The following is a 24,723-nucleotide window of genomic DNA, read 5'->3' as shown; positions in this document are numbered from 1 at the left end:
AAAAACAAGACCATATATATGCTGCCAATAAAAGACTCACCTCAAATCTAAAGACTCACATAGGATGAAAGTGAAAAGATGGAAAAAATTATTCCATGCAAAAGGAAATGAAAATAAAGCTGGGGTAGCTATATCAGACGACACAGACTTTAAACCATACATACCAGACTAAATAAATCTTAAAATAGAGACCATCACAAGAGACAAGGAAAATCATTACATAATAATAAAAAATAAAGGTTGATTGATCCAACAAGAAGATATAAAAACTATGTATTAAATATATTTTACAGATATATATCAGTATACAAATATACAGATATAAAAACAGTTTCTCTTCAAGAGAATTAGATACCAAGAGAATATTTCATGCAAAGATGGGCTCAGTAAAGGACAGAAAAGGTAGGGACCTAACAGAAGCAGAAGATATTAAGAAGAGGTGGCCAGAATACACAGAAGAACTGTACAAAAAAGATCTTCATGACCCAGATAATCATGATGGTGTGATCACTCACCTAGACCCAGACAGCCTGGAATGTGAAGTCAAGTGGACCTTAGGAAACATCACTACGAACAAAGCTAGTGGAGGTGATGGAATTCCAGTTGAGCTATTTCAAATCCTAAAAGATGATGCTGTGAAAGTGCTGCACTCAATATGCCAGCAAACATGGAAAACTCAGCAGTGGCTACAGGACTGGAAAAGGTCAGTTTTCATTCCAATCCCAAAGAAGGGCAATGCCAAAGAATGCTCAAACTAGTACACAATTGCACTCTTCTTGCAAGCTAGTAAAGTAATGCTCAAAAGTCTCCAAGCCAGACTTCAATAATACATGAACCATGAACTTCCAGATGTTCAAGCTGGTTTTAGAAAAGGCAGAGGAACCAGAGATCAAATTGTCAACATCTGCTCGATCATTGAAAAAGCAAGAGAGTTCCAGAAAAACATCTATTTCTGCTTTATTGACTATGCCAAAGCCTTTGACTGTGTGGATCACAATAAACTGTGGAAAATTCTGAAACAGATGGGAATACCAGATCACCTGACCTGCCTCTTGAGAAACCTGTATGCAGGTCAGGAAGCAACAGTTAGACCTGGACATTGAACAACAAACTGGTTCCAAATAGGAAAAGGAGTACATCAAGGCTGCATATTGTCACCATGCTTATTTAACTTATAGGCAGAGTACATCATGAGACACGCTGGGCTGGAGGAAGCACAAGCTCAAATCAAGATTGTAGGGAGAAATATCAATAACCTCAGATATGCAGATGACACCACCCTTATGGCAAAAAGTGAAGAAGAACTAAAGAACCTCTTGATGAAAGTGAAAGAAGAGAGTGAAAAAGTTGTCTTAAAGCTCAACATTCAGAAAACTAAGATCTTGGCATCTGGTCCCATCACTTCATGGCAAGCTTTATTTTCTTGGGCTCCAAAATCACTGCAGATGGTGACCGCAGCCATCAAATAAAAAGATGCTTACTCCTTGGAAGAAAATTTATGACCAACCTAGACAGCTTATTAAAAAGCAGAGACATTACTTTGCCAACAAAGGTCCGTCTAGTCAAGGCTATGGTTTTTCCAGTAGTCATGTATGGAAGTGAGAGTTGGACTATAAATAAAGCTGAGCAGCAGAGAATTGATGTTTTTGAACTGTGGTGTTGGAGAAGTCTCTTGAGAGTCCCTTGGACTGCAAAGAGATCCAACCTGTCCATCCTAAAGGAAATCAGTCCTGAATGTTCATTGGAAGGACTGATGTTAAAGCTGAAAGTCCAATACTTTGGCCACCTGATGCAAAGAACTGACTCATTTGAAAAGGCCCTGATGCTAGGAAAGACTGAGGGCAGGAGGAGATGGGACGACAGAGGATGAGATGGTTGGATGGCATCACCAACTCAATGCACATGGGTTTGGGTGGACTCTGGGAGTTGGTGACAGACAGGGAGGACTGGTGTGCTGCAGTCCATGGGTTGCAAAGAGTCGGACATATCTGAGCAACTGAACTGAACTGATATATATCACACACACACACATATATATATAAAATACACATACACAGAGAGACAACATAGGAACACCTAAATACAAAAAGCAAATCCTAACAGACACAAAACAAGAAATTCACAGTAACAGAATAATAGCAGGGGATTAATATTCCACTAACATTAAAGGGCAGATCACCCTGACCAAAAAAATAATAAGGAAACATTGGCCTTAAACTACACAGACAGATTTAATAGCTATAAATAGAGCATTTCAACCAAAAGAGCAAAATTCACATTCTTTTCAAGCAGACATGGAACATTCTACAGGATAGATCACATACCAGCCCACAAACCATGGACCTATATGATATTATGCTAAATGAAATAAGCCAGAGAGAAAGACAAGTATGATTTCACTTACATGTGGAATTCAAAAAGTGAAAAAATGAACAAACATAACAAAACAAAAACAGAGTTATAGACAGAGATCAAACAGGTGGTTAACAGTGAGCAGAGGGCTTGGGGGAATGAGGGAAATAGGAGAGGGAGATTAAGAGGTACAAATTTCCAATTACAAGATAAGTGAACCACGGTGATGAAACGTCAAGAGCAGGGAATACATTCAATACTAATTTAGTATTTACGTATGATGACAGATAGTAACTAGACTTATCATAGTGATTATTTTGTAATGTATAGAAATATCAACTCACTAGGTTGCATAATAGAAACTCACATAGTATTGTAGGTCAAATATACTTCAGAAATAAAGTTATAGAAAAGAGATCAGATCTCTGGTTACCAGAGATGAGGTGGTTGGGAAAGGGGGAATTGGATTAAAATTGCAAACTTCCAGTTATAAGCTAAGTAAGTATTTGGGATGTAATGTACAACATGATTAATATAACTAACATTGCTGTAAGTTATATATGACAGTTGTTGAGACTACATGCTAAGAGTTCTCATCACAGGAAAATGTTTTTTTTTCTTTTCCTTTAATTTTATATGTATGAGAACACGGATGTGTATGAAACATACTGTGATCATCATTCCATGTTGTACTTTAAGTCAAATCATTATGTTCTACACCTTACACTTATACAGGGCCATATGTCAATTATGTCTCAACAAAACTGGAAGGAAAAATAGGCACAGAGTTAAGAAAGTATCCTATGATGCTGGGCCTTTCAAACGTGAATCAAATAATAAAGGTGCACATGTCCAGGCAACACAGGCATGTACTGTTCCGTGCCCAGCGCTGTTCAGACACCAGGGTGTGGTAGAGACCAAGGTGTTACAGGTCCTATCCCCCAAAACCTCCATCTACACTGCTTCCCATCAATCCTGTTACGCTGCTTCTCAGATTGTCCCGCTCCCTCCCCTTTTGTCCTCAGCCCCCCAGGCCTTGACTGGAAGCCTGCTCAGGGTCATGCATCCATGCTAGGTCAGGTGATGAGAGAACACGGATCTGTGCCCTCGAACTTACACGTCTCAGAGATACAGAGCTGGAAACAAACAGCTATCATTCACGAGGTGGTGTCCCAGTCAGCGGTTACGGGGGTTCCATAATACATGACACTCATCTTTTTAAGGATTTGTTTCATTGAAGTACAGTTGATTTACAGTATTTTGTTAATTTCTGTTACACAGCAAAGTAACTCATATACATATGTATATATTATTTTTCATATTCTTTCTCCATTATGGTTTATTAAGGATACTGAATATAGTTGCCTGTGCTACACACTAGGACCGTGTTGTTCCATTCTATATACGGCAGCTTGCATCTGCTAACCCCAAACTCCCAATCCAATTTTCCCCCTTTCCCATTAAGAACCCCAAGTCTTTTCTTCATGTCTGCGAGTCTGTTTCTATAGATAAGTTCATCTGTGTCATATTCCAGATTTCACATGTTAAGTGGTATCATATGGTATTTTTCTTTGTCTTTCTGACTTCATTTACTATGATAATCCTTCAGTCCATCTATGTTGTTACAAATGGCTTATTTCATTTTTTATGGCTGACTAATATTCCATGGCATATATACACCACATCTTCTTTAACTATTCATCTCTTGATGAACTTTTAGGTTATTTCCATGTCTTGACGACTGTAAATAGTGTTGCTATGAACAAAGGGATGCATGCATCTTTTCAAATTAGAGTACTGTCTGGATATATACCCAAGAGTGAGAATGCTGGATCATATGGTAACTCTATTTTTAGTTTTTTTAAGGAATTTCCATACTGTTCTCCACAGTGGCTGTACCAATTGACATTCCTACCAACAGTGTAGGATGGTTCCCTTTTCTCCACACCCTCCCTAACATTTGTTATTTTTAGATTTTTTAATGATGGCCATTCTGACTGGTGTAAGGTCATTGCAGTTTTGATTTCAATGTCTCTAACAATTAGTGATGATTAGCATCTTTTCATGCATGTGGGGCTCATCTTGACTTTGGGATTGACAATTCCTAGTCATGACATGAGGTACAGTGGCCAGAAGGACTGACCCAGTGGGAACCTCCCTGGAAGGCAGCACTCCTTTCTCTTCTGCATTAGGTTTTCCCAGCCCTGTTCCTCCTCCACACCCCCCATAACCATTGAGGAAGCCTCACTGACCAGGAACTGAAAACAGCTGTCAGCCTGGTTACGGATCCAGCGTGGCCCTTCCAGAACAAGTCAACAGTGCAGAAAACTCAAGAAGCGGCATTCACAGCCCCGGATTGGCCTCGGATTCAAGCTCTGCTTCCACTCATTCTCTGTGTGGGCGGGTTTCACGCTCTCACTTCCAAGCAGAACAGGAATCCCTCAGTCGCCAGGCTGTTCTGAGACTAGGAGAACAGTATGAAACAGAACCTAACCAGCAGAGCAGCTGGGCGAGAGGGAGTGACCCCCAACCTGCATGCAGAGCCTGCTGGGCCACTGAGTCCCAGGAAGAGGCGAGGGCCCTGGGTGAGTTACATCCAGCATCAGGTCAGCGCCACGTGAAAAGTGACCAAAAAATGGCTTGAACTGCAAAGTAAGGGGACAGGCCCTGTGTTAGGTTGCTAGGGCTATCATAATAAAGCACCTAAAACCCAGTGGTTCGGACAACAGAAATGATTATCTCAGAACCTGCAGGCTGACGTCCAACATCAAGATGTCAGCAGGGCTGGCTCCATCTGGGCCATGAGGGAGAATCTGGTCCTGGCCTCTCTCCCAGCTGCTGCTGGCCTGTTGCCCATCTTTGGTATCCCTTGGCTCAAAGAACTCTGCCTTCATCTCCACGTGGTGTTGTCATGCGCACGTCCGTTTCCAAACTTCCCCTTTTCATAAAGACACCAGTCATATCGGTTTAGGGCCACTCTCTCCAATATGAGCTCATCTTAATTAATTACACTTAATTTAATTAATTAAATTGACTATTTTCAAATAGTTCACATTATAATGTACTGGGGAAAAGACTTCAACATATGACTCTGAGTTGGCAGGGCTGGGGAGCCCTCCCTTTCAGAAAACAATTTTTACATTAAACTTAAAGATGGTGCTCTTTTCAGTGGTACGTGATATAGCCCATACTATGGAGAATGAGGAATATCAACTGAGAAATAACCAGCAGAATGAAAAAAGTTCAAGAGGAAAAGAAAACTAAGCTATCCATACATTTGACAGAGTGGGTGTGCTAGATCACAATTGACAAAGAACAGAAATTTTGAAGTTACTAGAGCTGTTTCAGTGTTCTTGAATTGCTGAAAAGTTCACATTCATTCACAAAGGGGCACGGTTGCTCCATGCAACAAGGCATTTTAAGACATTTTGAATAAAGTAGTGAAAAGTTCCAAGACACGGGAGGACAAACAAAAGAAGGAAAACAGTCTGTTTAAAATGCACTGGTTTTACACTGACAAGCCCATTAGCATGGGCTTCCCAGGTGACCCAGTGGCAAAGGATCCACCTGCTAATGCAGGAGATACAAGACACGCGGGTTTGATCCCTGCATTAGGAAGATCCCCTGGATTAGGAAACAGCAACCCACTTCAGTATTCTTGCCTGGAAAATTTCCTGGACAGAGGAGCCTGGTGGGCTTCAGTCCATGGGGTTCCAAAGATTGGTACATGACTGAGCACACACACACACACTCTCGCGTGCACATGCCCATTAGCATAGCTTCCACTGATTTCCTTTAAAGTGTGGGTATCTGTTATATCATCTTTCCAGATGCACAGTCTTTGAGACAGGACCTAAGGGTCCTACACCTTAAGCTCTATCAGCCATAAACTTGGCTGATGCTATCAACAGCCTCCACAGGTTTACTGTCAGGATTAAGCTCTTGCAGCAGTGGAAGCACTGAAAAACTGTTAACTAGTACAATTCGAACAAGGCAGGTGTTAACTAACACTATTAGAGCAAGACCACTCATTAATGAAAATGTGACCTAAGACATGAGAAGTGTATGGGTATGAAGGGTGTACACACTAACACTCAAAAATGCACAGCGGGAACATATGGAGACAGGCAGAAGGGAAGATGGTTTTTATTCATTCATTCATTTGACAGACACTCATCAGGGCCTTTCAACTGAGTCCCAGGGGGCCAAAAAGAGCTGTAGGTGTTGGCCTTCAAGGGCTCACAGTAAAATGGGAACTGCTAAAGACTGGGGTTCACAAGATCTCTGGTTCAAAAAGTCTTTACTAGTTTTTAAAGCCTTTAAATACCATCTTCTTTCTCATTCTTAGAAGCGTTTTTTAAGTTTCAGAAATCTTTCCCTGTGTGGCTTATACTTATACTTAATCTTATACTGTGTGGCTCTTTCAACATATTCTATTGGTTTATTTAATAATGTGTTTATTTTAGATGCACACTATATTTCTACTGCTGTTGCACTGGAAAAGGGCTTTACAACTAGTGACGAACCAAATCTCAAAAACACACACTTTATATATAAATATCAGTCAGTTCAGTTCAGTTCAGTCGCTCAGTCGTGTCTGACTCTTTGTGACCCCATGAATCTCAGCACACCAGGCCTCCCTGTCCATCACAAACTCCCGGAGTTTACTCAAACTCATGCCCATCGAGTCAGTGATGCCATCCAGCCATCTCATCCTCTGTCATCCCCTTCTCCTCCTGTCCTCAATCCCTCCCAGCATCAGGGTCTTTTCCAATGAGTCAGTTCTTCACATCAGGTGGCCAAAGTATTGGAGTTTCAGCTTCAGCATCAGTCCTTCCAATGAACACCCAGGACTTATCTCCTTTAGGATGGACTGGTTGGGTCTCCCTGCAGTCCAAGGGACTCTCAAGAGTCTTCTCCAACACCACAGTTCAAAAGCATCAATTTTTTGGCGCTCAGCTTTCTTCACAGTCCAACTCTCACATCCATACATGACCACTGGAAAAACCATAGCCTTGACCAGACAGACCTTTGTTGACAAAGTAATGTCTCTGCTTTTTAACATGCTATCTAGGTGGGGTTAGCCAAAAATTTTGCTTGGTTTTCCCATAAGATGGCTCTAGTAGTGCTTAGTTGTCTTTAACTTCATTTGAAACAATTTTGTTAGACTATCGTGACAGCTGTCATATCAGCAAACATTTTAAAAAACTTTGTGAAAATTACGTGAAAAATTAGTGAATTTTTGTGTAGCCATTTTAGTACTGAACAGGGAAGAAAAAAGAAACATTTTTGGCATATTATGTTTTATTATTTCAAGAAAGTGAAAAATGCAACTGAAATGCAAAAATAGATTTGTGCAGTGTACAGAAAAGGTGCTGTTGACAGACTGAATGGGTCAGAAGTGATTTACAAAGTTTCATGCTGGAGATTTCTTGTTGGACAATGCTCCACAGCCTGGTAGACCCGTTGAAGTTGACAGCGATCAAATCTAGATATTAATTGAGAACAATCAACATTATACCATGCAGCAGATAGCTGACACAACTCAGAATATCCAAATCAACTATTGAAAATCATTTGTACCTGCTTGAGTCTGTTAATTGCTTTGATGTTTGGGTTCCACATCTGTTAAATGAAAAATATCTTCTTGATTGTATTTCTGCATGCAACTCTCTACTTAAGTATAAGAAAAATATTCTGTTTTTTAAAAAAAATTGTGACAGGCAATAAAAAGTGGATACTGTACAATAATGTGAAATGGAAGAGATTGTGGGGCACGCGAAATAAACTACCACCAACTACACCAAAGGCCAGTTGTCATCCAAAGAAGGTATATGGTAAGACTGGAAAAGAGTTCTCTATTACGCACTGCTTCTGGAAAATCAAACGATTCATTCCAACAAGTACTGCACCCAATCAGACCATCTTTAAGCAGCACTTGATGAAAAACATCCAGAATTAGTCAACAAAAAACACAAACATTCATAGGAATAACGCAAGACTGCATGTTTCCTTGCTGACCAGGCAACAACTGTTACAGCTTGGCTGGGAAGTTCTGATTCACCCATCATATTCACCAGACATTGCATCTTCAGATTTCCATTTATTTCAATCTTTACAAATTATCTTAATGAAAAAAAAATGTCAATCCCCTGGAAGACTGTAAAAGGTACCTGGAACAGTTCTTTGCTCAAAAAGATTAAAAGTTTTGGGAAGATGGAAACTTGAAGTTGCCTGAAAATAGCAGAAGGTAGTGGAACAAAACGGTGACTATGTTGTTCAACGAAGTTCTTGATGAAAATGAAAATTTTCTTAGGGCTTAACTCAAGGCTCCAAATTATTTCCTTTCCAACTATTAGAAATCAAACCTTATTCCACCTACAGAAAATTTTAAATCAAAGGTGTGTGGCTATGATGGGAAAACTTGTTCTAAACCAACACTCTCACAAAAAATAGAAAAGCTGGATAAAATATACATTTAAAAACTGATCTGAAGAGGTCCAACACCTAGACGGCAGGGACAGCACTTAGCCCCTCTCCCTAGAACTTGCCTCCTATCAGCCAGTGTAAGCTGGGGGAGTGGCAGCGAGGAGTGGGGACCTGGCAGAGCTGGCGCAGAAGCCGAGTCTGGGGCAGCCAAGCAGCCCGACCAGTAGGGGCAAGCCTTCAGAGAGAACGGATGGCAAAGAAATGGGCCAAAAGGCATGGGCTTTCCTTCAACACGTTCACAAACTAAGCTGCATGGGTAAGAAATGATAAAGCAGTTGTAAAATGGCTTTAAAAAGTAGAGCAGAATTTCCAGCCATTTCATGCTGTCGGATATATAAAAATCAGAATTTGGGACCACTCTGGAGCTACTCTGGGAAGCAACCCAAGCTGTCAGTTGGGACTCCTGCAGAGATATCCCCAAAACTGGGGCCAGGGTAGACTGGAACCAGAGCCCAGCTGAGCCTCGGCTGGATGGCAAAACAGCCCCCACAACAGTAGTGACCTCCAGACACAACAGGAAACGTTACTGAAGGCTCTACAACTTTCGTACATAATCAAAGAGAAACAAAAACACAAGGCCAAACAACGAAAGAGACAATAGAAATGGCACCACAGATGCCCAGATACTGCAGGTATCAGCTGTGATTTTAATGATTAGTCTGTTCCAAAAAAAGACTGTAAGATGGAGAAATTCAGCAGAGACCGAACATCTAATAGAAACTGTCAAACTAAGATTTTAGAAACGAAAAATACTTTGGTGGTCAAATTTATGTGTCAACCTGACTGTGTCATGGGATACCCAGATATTTAGCTAAACATTATTCTTAGCTGAATCTGTGAAAGTGTTTTCAAATGAAATATTAACATTTGAACTGCTGGACTCAGTAAAACATGTTGCCTTTCCCTTGAGGGATTATAATATGATGTGATATGATTACATATGTATGCATATATATGTATATATCCTATTGATTTTATTTCTCTGGAGAACCCTGACTAATATAACTACATAACTACTCAGTATCTCAGTAATAATATAAAAATACTGATAAAAGCATTAACAGAGGATGAATCATAAATCCATTATGCTGAGTGAAAGGAACCAGTTTCAAATGAACCAATATCACTAATTATATGATTCCATTCACATAGTATTCTCAAAAAACAAGACTGAAGTGTTAGAAAACAGATCAGTGATTGCCAAGTACTTGGGTGAGGGTCAGTTGTGACTGTTAATAGAAAGTGTGAGGGAGCTTCTGGGGTAGTTGAATTGCTCTGTATCTTGACTGTTATAGGTACATAAATATATACATATTTTAAAAGTCATAAAACTATATAATGAAAAAATTGAATCAATCTATATTAATTTGTAAAATAAAATTTTAAGACATAAAAAACTCAACAGATGTCTTTAACAGATAAGGGACACATAGCAGTGACTTAGGATGCTGCAAAGTAGATTGATCTCTGGTTCTGGTTCCCCTGGTTCCTTCTGATCTCTGGTCAAACTGGAACCAGAGATCAAATTGCCAACATCCTTTGGATCATCAAAAAAGCAAGTGAGTTCCAGAAAAACATCTACTTCTGCTTTCTTGACTACACCAAAGCCTTTGACTGTGTGTCTCACAACAAACTGTGGAAAATTCTGAAAGATATGGGATTACCAGACCACCTTACCTGCCTCCTGAGAAATCTGTATCCAGGTCAAGAAGCAACAGTTAGAACTGGACATGGAACAACAGACTGGTTCCAAACTGGGAAATGAATACATCAAGGCTGTATATTTTCACCCTGCTTATTTAACTTCTATACAGAGTACATCGTGCAAAATGCTGGGCTGGATGAAGCACAAGCTGGAATCAAGATTGCTGGGAGAAATATCAATAACCTCAAATATGCAGATGACACCACCTTTATGGCAGAAAGTGAAGAAGAACTAAAGAGCCTCTTGATGAAAGTGAGAGAGAGGAGTGAAAAAGTTGGCTTAAAACTCAACATTCAAAAAACTAAGATCATTGTGTCTGGTCCCATCACTTCATGGCAAACAGATGGGGAACAGTAGTAGAAACAGTGGCTGACTCTATTTTTCTGGGCTCCAAGTTCACTGCAGATGGTGATTGCAGCCATGAAATTAAAAGACACTTACTCCTTGGAAGGAAAGTTATGACCAACCTAGATAGCATATTAAAAGGCAAAGACAGTACTTTGCCAACAAAGGTCCATCAAGTCAACGCTATGGTTTTTCCAGTAGTCATGTATGGATATGAGAGTTGGACTATAAAGAAAGCTGAGCACAGGAGAATTGATGCTTTTAAACTATGGTGTTGGAGAAGATTCTTGAGAGTCTCCTGGACTACAAGGAGATCCAACCAGTCCATCCTAAGGGAAATCAGTTTTGAATATTGATTGGAAGGACTGATGCTGAAACTCCAATATTTTGGCCACCTGATTCGAAGAACTAACTCATTTGAAAAGACCCTGATGCTGGGAAAGATTGAAGGCAGCAGGAGGAGAAGGGGATGACAGAGGATGAGATAGTTAGATGGCATCACCGACTCAATAGACATGAGTTTGAGTAAGCTCCAGCAGGTGGTGATGGACAGGGAAGCCTGGCGTGCTACAGTCCATGGGGATGCAAAGAGTTGGACATGACTGAGCGACTGAACTGAACTGAAGGTATATTGAAAGGTGTCCAGTGATTGAAACATGGAGATCAAAGGGATTGAAATAAAACCATAAGCATAAGGAACAAATGGGACTTGGGAGAAATCCTTAATGGTCACAGGACTGGAGCCCTAGAACATGAAAAGAGAGAAATAGAAGGTTATAGAAGCAGTATTTAAAGTAATGGAGGGTAATGATGAACAGAGGATTTTCAGGGCACTGAAAATACTCTACACAATACAGTTATGGTGAGTACATTATACACACCATCATACATTTGTGAAAATCCATAGAAGGAACACCACCAAAAGTGAACCCTCGTGTAAACTATGAGCTTCACCTAATAATAATGTGTCAGTATCCATTCATCACTCATAAGAAAATGCACCACAGTAATGGCAAGATGTTATTAATACGAGGAACACGTGTGTGTGTGTGTGCGCACGTGCGTGCAGAGGTATACGAGAACTCTGTGATTTCCAGTTGGTTTTCTATAAATTTAAAATTATGCTACATGAAATAAGTCAGAGTAAGACAAATACTCTATGATCATACTTATATGTAGAATCTTATAAACCAGAAATCATAAGAACAGAGCAGATCCATGGTTTCCAGGGATGGGAGGCGGTACTTATGGGTAAATGTTGGTCAAAGTGTACAAATTTCCAGCATTGAGATAAGTAAGTCCCAGGGATAGAATATACAGCACAGTGACTACAGTTAACAATATGGTTATTATATACTTGATAGTTGGTAAATGAGTAGATCTTAAAATTTTTATCACCCACACCAAAAAAACGATCATGCGTGGCAATGAAAGTATGAACTAAGGTTACTGTTTCAATTATTCTGCAATACATAGGTAAATACAATGACCTTAAACTTACATAATGTTATGCTGCTGCTGCTAAGTCATTTCAGTTGTATCCAACTCTGTGTGACCCCATAGACGGCAGCCCACCAGGCTCCCGTCCCTGGGATTCTCCAGGCAAGAACACTGGAGTGGGCTGCCATTTCCTTCTCCAGTGCATGAAAGTGAAAAGTGAAAGTGAAGTCGCTCAGGTGTGTCTAACTCTTCGCAACCCCATGGACTGTAGCCCACCAGGCTCCTCCGTCCATGGGATTTTCCAGGCAAGAGTACTGGAGTGGGGTGCCATTGCCTTCTCCACATAATGTTATACATCAACGATATCTCAATGAGCTGGGAAAAATTTTAAACTGCTCTAAAAACAAAGTATATTAATATTTTTAATAAAAGGAAAATTATCCCAGGATCAGACTCACCCCCTTGAGCCCTTTCCATCTCAAGTTTCAAGCCCAAGCTACAGCTCTCTAGGCGCTGCTGCTGCATGTTCTGATGACCACAGACACAGTGGGCTGGAGTCAGAAACACTGCTCCAGGGTCTCCATCCGGTCAGCTCCAGCCCCTCCTCACCAATAAGTGCGAAAGACAGTGTCTTCTCTACCATGATCTCACAGAATATCAGACAAGACAGGCCTTACAGGACAGAGCAGGCATCAAAACATTAGTTTTCTTTGTTCTATTCCAGAAAGGTCTCTTATGGTAAATATTCTCAAAAATAAACTCTCAAGCTCCCTTGAATGCAGATTTCATACAAGGCTTGAAACAAATCATGGGTGATTCTATGAGGAACTGTGTACATTTAGATATGCTACAAATGCCACAGTGACAAAGACAGAGGATGTGATTGAAGCTTACAGAAAAATAAAAAAGGTTCTCTTCAACCCATCTGAATCATTTATAATCTCTCTGTACCTAGAAAAAGCATAAACAACTCCAGGAGAGACAAGACAATGGAAAACATTCTGTTAAGGAAGTGACTTAATGCAACTTCATTTTATTTAGCAAGGAGGAGAATGTCTGAAATTGAAACTTCAGTATGAATAATGTCAATAAAAGAAGCAGAAAAGTGGAAAGGAAAATAGGAAGAAGAGGAAGAAATCATTTTCTCTCTTTCCTTGATTGTTAAATTAATACTTAGAGGAAGTCATAAATTTATCAGGCTTTAGCTATGGTCAAAACTGCAATAAAAATTTACATCATTAAATCCTGTACACTTCTCTAAATTGTGCCTTTCTCCCACAATGTGTTTTTTAATTTGTTTTGGTCTCTCTCATATTCTTTTTTTATATTATTATTGCTGACTCAATCCCCAATTCCCACCTCAACAGTCAGTTCTCTACTTTTAAATTGCTTTTCTTTTTCATGAGGTCCACATGAAAGCACTTTACAATACTTTTGAAACTATATCATTTGGTTTCATAGATACAGAGGGTAAATGTGATGTACTTGGCAATGTGAGAAGAAGCCCTCTGTCATTCTGACTTCTAAGCAAAGTGCTAGGAACACAAAGGCTGGAAGTACTCATCCTTTGGGAAGCAGGTGCAGAGAGAATGTTTAGGGCAGTGGAACTACTCTGTATGATACTGTGATGGCTGAAACATGTCGTTACAGATTTGGCCAAACTCACAGATGTACAACCTCGGGAGGGACTCCTAGTGTAAATCGTGGGCTTTGGGTGATGACGACATGTGATAACAGTTGGGGAGGCCATGCATGAGTGGAGGCAGGGAGAGTACGGGGAATCTCTGCACCTTCCCCTCAACTTTGATGTGAACCTAAAAATGTCTTTTTACAACTAAAAATTTAAATTAAAAAAAAGGAAGCCCTTGCCTCCTGAGGCCTCTGAATCCTCCCTCAGGGGTTTGCACATCCCCTCCTTCAGGAAAGCGAATCTGTCTTTGCTCTGACCCCCTGGGCATCAGGATGGCTTGTTTATGAATCTGGATTTGAACCAATCTCTCGTGAAGTCTGACCTGCACCTACTCAGACGGAAGTGTCCACACGCTCCCCAGTGCAGAGTCTGTCTGGGGCAGAGCTGAGGGAAAGCCAAACTCTCAGCACACACAGCCTCACATTTCCCCAGCCCACCCACCCCATGGTTTCAAACGTCAAGTCAGCCGGTCCCCAGTCTCGTCACGTATCTGCTGTCCTGCTTTTTCCTTCCGACTTCCCACTTGTCCCACCTGGCCGAGCTCCGCCTATGAGTCTCATCTCAGGCTGAGAAGACCTCATCAGAGAAATCTATCCTAATTGCAGTGGGCCTTCCAAGGGGGTGTTGGCCGTTAGCAGAGTCCTTATCACCCTATGGGGACTGTCGCTTATTTTTAACCTCCTCTGCAGCCTATGATTTTCACACAGAAAAGTCTATCAATTCCAGCAGCAAAGACTGATTCTGGGAGCAAATTAGACCTCAAGGTCACAGGAGTTCATGAAAATCCCTAGATATGCAAATTCAAGCAACTGTTCTTGAAACAATTTTATGACTATGTATCTTTGGAGGCACTTCTGTTCTAGTGTTACACATAAAGCAGTGCCTGAATAAAGCATTATGGAACTAGTACAAGTAAATAAAACTTGTATGGGAAATAGCCAATGACTTGAATGGGAAATAAACTGAGAAACTGACTTCTCAGTCAGGGAAAGGCAGAGTTGACAGTCACAGTTTACATTTCACAATCCGCAGCCAATAGGCTGCATGGGGTGAACACTGTTTTATTCATTTCCCCTCTGTGCTAGTGGACCATCTCCAGGGGTCCACTGGATGGATGACACAGGGGATTTTTTTAAAGTGAGTGACCTATAAATAGAATTTCAGCCCCACATGGAAACTTTATATCATCAGAGAAAAGATGAATACTTTTAATATTGGGCAATGAAAAGAAACAATTTTTCTATTAATTTTGGAAGGATTACTTCCATCCACAGAACTCTGCAATGAAAGGAAGACTTCTTAAGCTGGAATTATGCAATCCCCCTTCAGCCTCATGTATCCCCTGAATCCAGGAGCCACTGTGCAGCAGGAAGCACAAAGAAGAGCCCAGCGTTGGGTCGCTGGCCCGCAAAGCAAGTGCCTGCTCCAGACTCTCCACACTCTGGTCGGGGAGGCCCACTCTGGCCTACAATGCCTGGGAGGGGCCCCTGACACTAGTGGACTCCAACATTCCAACATCTTCCTAAAAGCCAAGCACTCTGTACAAGAAAGGACTTCTACACTGGAAACAGTACTTCTGGAGCTCTTTTTGCTTATAAGTATGTGAAAACATGCTGAAAACTTTATTCAGGGAAATCACACACATACTTGACCCCATATTTTCTTTTTCCTGTTTAAAAAACAGGCATTAGTATATTTACCCCCAGGAAGACAGAAGTATAAGCTGAGTATTCTCAGATTCTTTCCTGATAAATACTGAAAGGCAGGTCTTTGGGACCTTGAAAAAATGAACTAAAAAAAAAAAAAAAAGAAAGAAAGAAAGAAAAAATGAACTAAAATTAAAAAACTATCATTTATGTTCATCCCTAGTTTTAACGAGGTAAGACATAGCCAATGACTGCACATGCACCTGGAAATCTATATACAGTAAACAACATGTGGACAAGATGGGGATGGACAGTATTGTTCTAGCACAAAATACAAACACATACCAATGGAATAAGATAGAAAACCCTAAAATAACACCATGCACTAATGGTCAATTAACCTATAACAAAGGAGGCAAGACTACACGATGGTGAAAACACAGTCTCTTCATCAAATGGTGCCAGGAATACTGGACAGCCACATGTAAAAAAATGAAAATAGATCATTCTTTAACTCCAAACACAAAAATAAGCTCAAATGGATTAAAGACCTAAATGTGACACTGGACTCCACACAACTCCTACAGAAGAACATTGGCAGAACACTGTTACATAAATCACAGCAACATATTTTTTTGATCCATCTCCCAGAATAATGGAAATACAAACAAAAATTTAAAACGGGACCTACTTAAACACAAAAGATTTGCACAGCAAAGGAAACAATAAACAAAACCAAAAGACAACCCACAAATTGGGAGAAAATATTTGCAAATGATGTTACTAATAAGGGATCAGTCTCCAAAATTTACAAACAGCTCATGACGCTTAACAGCATCAAAACAAACAACTGACTCAAAAAATGGGCAGAAGATCTAAATAGACATTTCTCCAGAGAAGGCATACAGAGGGCCAACAGACACATGAAAAGATGTTCAACGTCACTAATTATTAGAGAAATGCACATCAAAACCACAGGTATGACCTCACACCAGCCAGAATGGCCATCATCAAAAAATCCACAAACAGTAAATGCTGGAGAGGGTGTGGAGAGAAGAGACTCCTCCTACACTGTTGATGGGAATGTAAGCTGGTACAGCCACTATGGAGAACAGTATCAAGGTTCCTTAAAAGCTAAACACAGAGCTATCATAAGACACTGCAATTCCATTCCTGGGCATATATCCAGAGAAAAACATGGGATGAGATACTTTTTAATCACTACTGGTGTCGCAATCTCTATTCCTTGAGTTTTACCACTTCATTGTTTAAACTTGCAATAAGTGCTACATATTTAACAAGTCAACTGTGAGTTTAAACTTGCATGATAAATCTCAAACAGAAATCCACAATAAGATCGTAAGCAAGAACTGATACAAAGACCGTCAAATCAGAAAAGAAGCTTCTTACCATGTTTATTGAAGACACAGGACCAATGCTGTTAACATAGATGTCAACATCAATGACAGTGGGTTTTACTGCGGAGAAAACACATGTATGTTAGTTAATACAATGTGCCAGAAAGCATGCCTCACCTTCCTCTGAGTCACACACTGACAGCTCAAGAGTGTACGGGAAAGTGGTGGATTTTTCTTTGGGACCGGCATGGTAGTTACAATTCTTAAATGATGAAAGATTCTTACTTACAGTTAGTAAATTTAATTGTAAATAAACAGGGTATTTATACACTGCAAGTTGCCAGTGACAGATGACTATGATACTCTAAAAGTCTTTGTTTAGCTGATTATGCGACAGAGAAAACATAAAAAGGTAAAATATATGACATCACATAAGAAATGTCAAAGTTATGTTATGAAATCAAACCTAAGTAATGAGAATACTAGAGAAGGAAATGGCAACCAACTCCAGTGTTCTTGCCTGGAGAATTCCATGGACAGAGGAGCCTGGTGGGCTACAGTTCACAGGGTCACAAAGAGTCGGACACGGCTGAGCGACTCACACACACCCACACAATGAGTAATATCAGGGACAATTCAAGCTATTCACCCATTACTTTGGTGCAGCTCAAAGCAAAGATCTGGAGAACACGTATACCAAAGGAGATTAAGAAATATTCACTGTTATCATTATTACGTAAAGACACATATCACAGATTTCAATTTCTGCAACTCAGAAAAGAATAACACTTCAGTAAGTCAAGGAATTACCATTCCAACTATGAGGGAGTAAAATTCATATAATAAAAAACTGTAATATCTAACTATGCATCATAGGTAAAATTAGCTCATTTAACCTTAAACAAAGTCAGTTTCCCTCTCCTTGGCAGAAATGGAACTTGGACAACCAGTAATAAGATTCCCGAAACAAACTCCAAGTCAGGGGTCTGTGCCACTGGAAAGGAGGTGCCTTCCTTTCCCCAGCACTCAGCACCTGATTGGTACAGGGGAGAAGAACACCAATTTCAGAGTATTTCTGCCCTAGGGGAACATAAACAAGACTCCTGAACCTTTGCATATAAACAAGGTATTTCTATGGAAACAAGAGTGTTTGTATCAGCAATTATTTCAATGAGCTTCCTCCAGTTTCACTAAATAAGTAACCATTGATGAGTGGCACCTGTAAGCTCAAATCTGTTGTTCAATTACATACCCAGCAGTCTGCAACCTGAGTCATGCTGTACAGACCTTCTTGAAAATAAAAATAATGAACTGGAGTCAACTACTCTATCTGTCAGCACAACTAAGCTGTTCAGAGCTGTTGGCATTTGGGAAAACACCCCAAAATGATTCTATGAACTATGTACATAGTGTTTAAATTTTATAAAAGGACTATTCTGCATTTTAAACTGAGCTTTGCTAACTACTTTGAACAGCAAGTAGCATCTTTCTTCAACTTAATTGGATTCAGCAAATATTGTCTCCAAATGCTGCATAACCTTATTAATGTTATACAAAGGCTGTGTTAAGTCAGTCAGTTGAGGACGTACTTTTTGCAAGAGAATTTTTCTGGTTGTTTCATGGTATTTACCAGACTTTAGGTTTCTAGAGCTTTTAATCTCATTAAATAAAAAGGATCTACAGATGTAAAGCCTTAACAACTTGAAGCGGGAGGTGTCAAATAAGTATTAAGTGCAATAGTATAATAAAGGTTTTAAGACAAGAGTTTGGAAAACACACACACACACACACACACACACACACACACACAAAACCTGGGAGAAAAGCTGTTTTAAGCAACTTCTCCTTTAAGCAGTGTCATGCTGAAGTAAAAGGTGTCTTTAGGAAAGTAGTCCTGGCGGTGGCACTCAGGAAACAGGGAGGCCACAGGAGGCTCAAGATTTACAACTCAAGGACTAGTGATTAAGCCATAACAAACGATCTTCAATAGGATGTCAAGGCCATTCAGTGGGGGAAAAGTATTTACAACAAATGGTGCTATGTAAACTGGATACACACAAGCAAAAAAATGAAGTCGAACCCTTACACAATATAGAAAAAATAACTCAAAATGGATCAGAAACCTAAAGGATGGTTTAAAACTACGAAATTCTTCCAAGAAAATACAGGAGAAAAGCTTAGTGACGCTGGATTTGGTAATGATTTCTTATATATAACACCAAAAGCACAGGCAATAAAAGAAAAAAATAAACTGGACTACATCAAGATTAAAAAGTCCAGTTTACTTATTTATTTTTTTTACATCAAGGGACACAATAATACAGTGGATTGCTGCTGTTATTTAGTTGCTAAATCATGTCTGACTCTTCTGTGACCCCATAGATTGTAGCCCACCAAGCTCCCTGATTCATGAGATTTCCCAGGCAAGAATACTAGAGTTGTTTGCCATTTCCCTCTCCAGGAGATCTTTCTGATCCTGGGATCAAACCCACATTTCCTGCATTGGCAGGCAGATTCTTTACCACTGAGCCACCTAGGAAGCCCAACACAGTGGACAGGCAACCATTATATGGGAGAAAACATCTACAAATCATGTATGTGGTAAGTGGTTGACAGCCAAAAAATAAAAAGAACTCCCACAACTCAACAACAAATAAGGAAAAGAATCTGACTTAAAAATGGGTAAAGGACTTAAGGCACTTCTCAAAAGAGACATACAATGACCAATAAGCACATGAAAAGATACTTAGCATTATTTGTCACTAGGGAAATGCAAATCAGATCAGCTTCATATCGATTATGATGACTGTTATTTAAATAAAAAACAAAACGAAAAACAAATGCTGGGAACAAGGTGTAGAAAATGAAAACCTTGTGCACTGTTGGTGGGAATACAAAATGATGCAGGCACTGTGGAAAACAGTATGGTGGCTCCTCAGAAAAACTAAAAATACACTACCCTGGGACCCAGAAATTCCACTTCTGGTTACATACCCAAAGGAATTAAAATCAGAGACTCAAGCATATCTGTACATCCATGTTCACAGCGGCATTATTCACAGCAGCCAAAAGGCGGGATCAAGTCATGTGTCCACGGAGGGATAAAAGGGCCAATCTAATGCAGCGTATGCACCTGGAATATCACCTAGTCTATGTGCTTGCTCACATGATGGTCAGTCAGGTGCAGCTCAGGACAGGCTCAGGGAAACAAAGTTAATTCACTCTGGGGTCCTAGAGACAGGTGGTATGTCATGCTTTGTGGGCCTACATGGGAAAGACATAAGGGTAGTCTGGAGGCAGAAGACAGTGCAAAGGAGGGGATGCTCAGGCCATGATCTGAACAGAGGTCTCTGAGGAAAAAGGCGGGATAAACAACTCAGGTCGGCTAGTTTGACTAGCTTGAATAACTCCTGTGGGCTTGCAGCTATGCACGTGGTCAACAGTGGCCTGGTACCAGGTCTTGGGATAATCAGAACACCAGAGTATCATCTCCTGGGGTGTAAGAGCCACCACGTAGAGGAGATATGACTCTGGATTGGATAGACTGTATGCTCAAAGCCCTGCTCCAAGCTGGCCCCTTGCCATCACTAAGAACTGGCTAACCCTGGAAGGGGCAGGAGCTGCCCAATCAGGAAGTATTTTTAAGATATCAAAACATCACACTACACAGAAAGATTTAAATGTATATGTGTGTATATGTATAGACAACAGACTGACACATGCTATAACCCGGATGAAGCTTGGGCACATCACACTGAGCGAAGTTAGCCAATTACAAGCAGACACACTGTGCTTGCACTTATGTGAGGTGCCTAGGGTAGTCAAACGCAGAGACAGGAGGGAGGATGGCGGCTGCCAAGAGCTGGAAGGCAGAGACAGCGCAAAGATGGTGCATAAAGGACACGGCTTCAGCTACACAAAATGAAGACTGCTAGAGACGGATGGTGGCCACAGCTGCACAATAACCTGAATGTACGTAATACCGCTGAGCTGCACACTAGACAGTGGTTGAAATAGCAATCATTATGTTATGTGCATTTTACCAGAAATTTTTTAAAAAGATTAAGCCCTGGGTAGTTGGGAGAAGGATGAAGAGTTACACAGATGCACAAAAGTCAGGAATGAGGAGAGAAGGGATGGCAATTTTCTGAGTGAAAAGGAACACATTCTATTGAAGAAGAGCATAAAATAGGATTGATGGAACTGAATCCTCTGCATTTAGTTCAAAAATGAATTCACTTTCAAGTTTTCATTTGATTTCTATCTTGGCAATCTATTTGGAAATTCTATCATGGAATTCTATTTGAAAATCACTACTTCCTAAAAATTCAGAATTTGTATATTTGAGAAGAATCATACTCATAAACTGTGCAATATAAATGAACACTGCAAAGCTGCCTAGGGTGAGTTTTGCTAACAGTCAACCACATTTGTTCCCTCAAAAGACTGACGACACCCAAAGAGGAATTATATGGGCTATACTTTCTACTTGCAGATTTTTGTTTGGTTGTTTTTCTTTGCCCCATCCTGAACCTTCTCATCCTAGAATTATCAATCATGAGCTGAGAAAATGACCCAGAGACCAAGACAGGAAATGGCCTCTGTCACAGTGTCGTTCTCACAGTGGCAGGACTGTCTGCTGACGAGTCCAGAGACACAAGGCTGACCTCTGTTCTCCAGATTGCCACTTAAGAGCCTGGAGACGAATAGACTCGTCTTACTTATTGCGGACACACAAACACACACTCACAAACTCATCATGGTAAAAAGTAAATAAATTATAGTTTAATGAAAAACATTCTTGACATTATATTTTAGTGAAAAAAAATTCTTCATGTCAATCTCTTTGGGGCTAGACAGTCAAAACCACATATAACATAGTGTTGTTCAAGTGCTAAGTTGTTTCTGATTCTTTGTGATACCACAGACTGAAGCATGCCAGGCTCCCCAGTCCTTGCCTATCTTCTGGAGTTTTCTCAAATTCATGTCTGTTGAGTTGGTGACAATATCTAATCATCACATCCTCTGCCACTCCCTTCTCCTTTTGCCTTCAATCTTTCCCAGCATCAGGTTCTTGTCATTGAGTCAGCTCTTTGCATCAGTTGGCCAAAGTACTGGAGCTCCAACTTCAGCATCAGTCTTTCCAGTAAATATTCAGGGTTGATATCTTTAGGATTGACTGGTTGGATCTCCTTGCTGTCCAAGGAACTCTCAAGAGTCTTCTCCAGCACCACATTCAAAAGCATCAATTCTTCAGTGCTCAGCCTTCATCATGGTCCAACTCTCACATCAGTACATGACTAAAAGAAAAACAATAGCTAAGAGAAAAAGAACTTGTCTGCAAAGTGATGTCTCTGCTGTCTAGGTTTATTATAGCTTTCCTTCCAAGGAGCAAGCGTCTTTTAATTTCATGGCTGCAATCACCACCTGCAGTGACTTTGGAGCCCAAGAAAACAAAATCTGTCGCTACTTCCAATTTTTCCATTTCTGTTTGCCATGAAGCAATGGGACCAGGTGCTATGATATTTGTTTATTGAATGTTGAGTTTTAAGCCACCTTTTGCACGCTCCTCTTTCACCTTCATCAAGAGGCTCTTTAGTTCCTTTTCACTTTCTGCCATTAGAGTGGTATTATCTGCATATCTGAGGTTACTGATATTTCTCCCGGGAATCTTGATTCCAGCTTGTGCTTCATCCAACCCAGCATTTCACATGATGTACTCTGAATATAAGTTAAATAAACAGGCTGACAATATACAGGCTTGAGGTACTCCTTTCCCAATTTGGAACCAGTCTCAAAAACAACAGGATGATCTGTTTGTTTTCAAGGCAAACCATTCAACATCACAGTAATCCAAGTATATTCCCAAAGCACTGATGCCAAAGAAGATGAAGTTGAATGGTTCTATGAAAACTTTCTAGACTAACACTAAAAAAAGATGTCCTTTTCATCACAGGGGACTGGAATGCAAAAGTAGGAAGTCAGGAGATACCTGGAGTAACAGGCAAGTTTGGCCTCAGAGTATAAAATGAAACAGGGCAAAGGCTACAGAATTTTTCCAAGAAAATGTACTGGTCATAGCAAAGACCCTCCTCCAGCAACATAAGAGACAACTCTACACATGGACATTAACAGATGATCAATATAAAAATCAGACTGAGTATACTCTTCACGGGCAAAGATGGAAAAGCTCTACACAGTCAGCAAAAAACAACACTGGAGCTGACTGTGGCTCAGATCAGTATACTAAGTCTTCTATCCCAAGATAATGAAATATCTTTCCACTTCCTTGACTCGTCTTAGATTTCTTTTATTAATGTTCTATAGCTCACCAACCCCTTCATCGATCGCTGCCTCGTCATGGAAAAGGAGCTTGCATAACTCAGTGAAGCTATGAGCCATGTCATCCACAGCCATCTAAGATGAATGGGTCATAGTGGAGATTTCTGACAAAACATGGTCCGCAGGAGGGAGAATGGCAAACCACCCCAATATACATGTGATGTGAAACTGGGTTTAGAAAAGGCAGAGGAGCCAGAGATCAAATTGCCAACATTCGTTGGATCATAGAGAAAGCAAGAAAATTCCAGAAAAACATCCACCTCTGCTTCACTGACTACACTAAAGCCTTTGACTGTGTTCAGTTCAGTTTCAGTTTCGTTGCTCAGTCATATCCAACTTTTCAACCCTGTGGACTATACAGCACACCAGGCTTCCCTGTCCATCACCAACTCCTAGAGCTTACTCAAACTCAAGTTCATCGAGTCAGTGACGTCATCCAGCCATCTTATCCTCTGTCATCCCCTTCTCCTTGTGCCTTCAATCTTTCTCAACATTAGGGTCTTTTCCAGTGAGTCAGCTCTTTGCCTGAGGTGGCCAAAGTATTGGAGTTTCAGCTTCAGCATCAGTCCTTCCAATGAACACTCATGACTGATCTTTAGGAATCACTGGTTGGATCTCCTTGCAGTCCAAGGGACTCTCAAGAGTCTTCTCCAACACCACAGTTCAAAAGCATCAATTCTTCAGCACTCAGCTTTCTTTATACTCCAACTCTCACATCCATACATGACTACTGGAAAAACCACACCTTTGACTATATGGACCTTGGTTAGTAAAGTAATGTCTCTGCTTTTTAATATGCTGTCTAGGTTGGTCATAATTTTCTTCCAAGGGGCAAGTGTCTTTTAATTTCATGGCTGCAGCCACCATCTGCAGTGATTTTAAAGTCCAAGAAAATAAAGTCTCTCACTGTTTCCACTGTTTCCCCATCTATTTTCCATGGAGTGAAGGGACCAGATGCTATGATCTTAGATTTTTGAATGTTAGGTTTTAAGCCAGATTTTTCACTCTCTTTTTTCACTTTTATCAAGAGGCTCTTCAGTTCCTCTTCATTTTTCTGCCATAAGGGTGGTGTCATCTGCATATCTGAGGTTATTGATAATTCTCCAGGCAATCATGATTCCACCTTGTGCTTCATCCAGCCTGGCATTCCCCATGATGTACACTGCATATAAGTTAAATAAGCAGGGTGATAATATACAGACTTGATGTACTCTTTCCCAATCTGGAACCAGTCTACTGTTCCATGTCCAGTTCTAATTGCTTCCTGATCTGCATACAGATTTCTCAGGAGGCAGGTAAGGTGGTCTGGTATTCCCATGTCTTTAAGAATTTTCAACAGTTTGTTGTGATCCACAC

General features: G+C 40.4%; 1 protein-coding gene across 2 annotated transcripts in view; it reads right to left on the bottom strand.

The window, feature by feature from the left end:
- Positions 1-24,723, bottom strand: part of GABRG3 (gamma-aminobutyric acid type A receptor subunit gamma3) — a 794,189-nt gene that overhangs the window by 699,273 nt on the left and 70,193 nt on the right. For both annotated transcript variants that reach the window (XM_065906450.1, XM_065906449.1), the window contains exon 3: positions 17,078-17,145. In XM_065906450.1, the coding sequence (XP_065762522.1) occupies positions 17,078-17,145 (68 nt within the window). The remainder of the gene's footprint in view (positions 1-17,077; positions 17,146-24,723) is intronic.

The sequence above is a fragment of the Muntiacus reevesi genome, chromosome 15 (assembly GCF_963930625.1).
Source record: "Muntiacus reevesi chromosome 15, mMunRee1.1, whole genome shotgun sequence".
Classification (NCBI taxonomy): Eukaryota; Metazoa; Chordata; class Mammalia; order Artiodactyla; family Cervidae; genus Muntiacus; species Muntiacus reevesi.
This window is presented reverse-complemented; position numbering and strand designations above follow the sequence as displayed.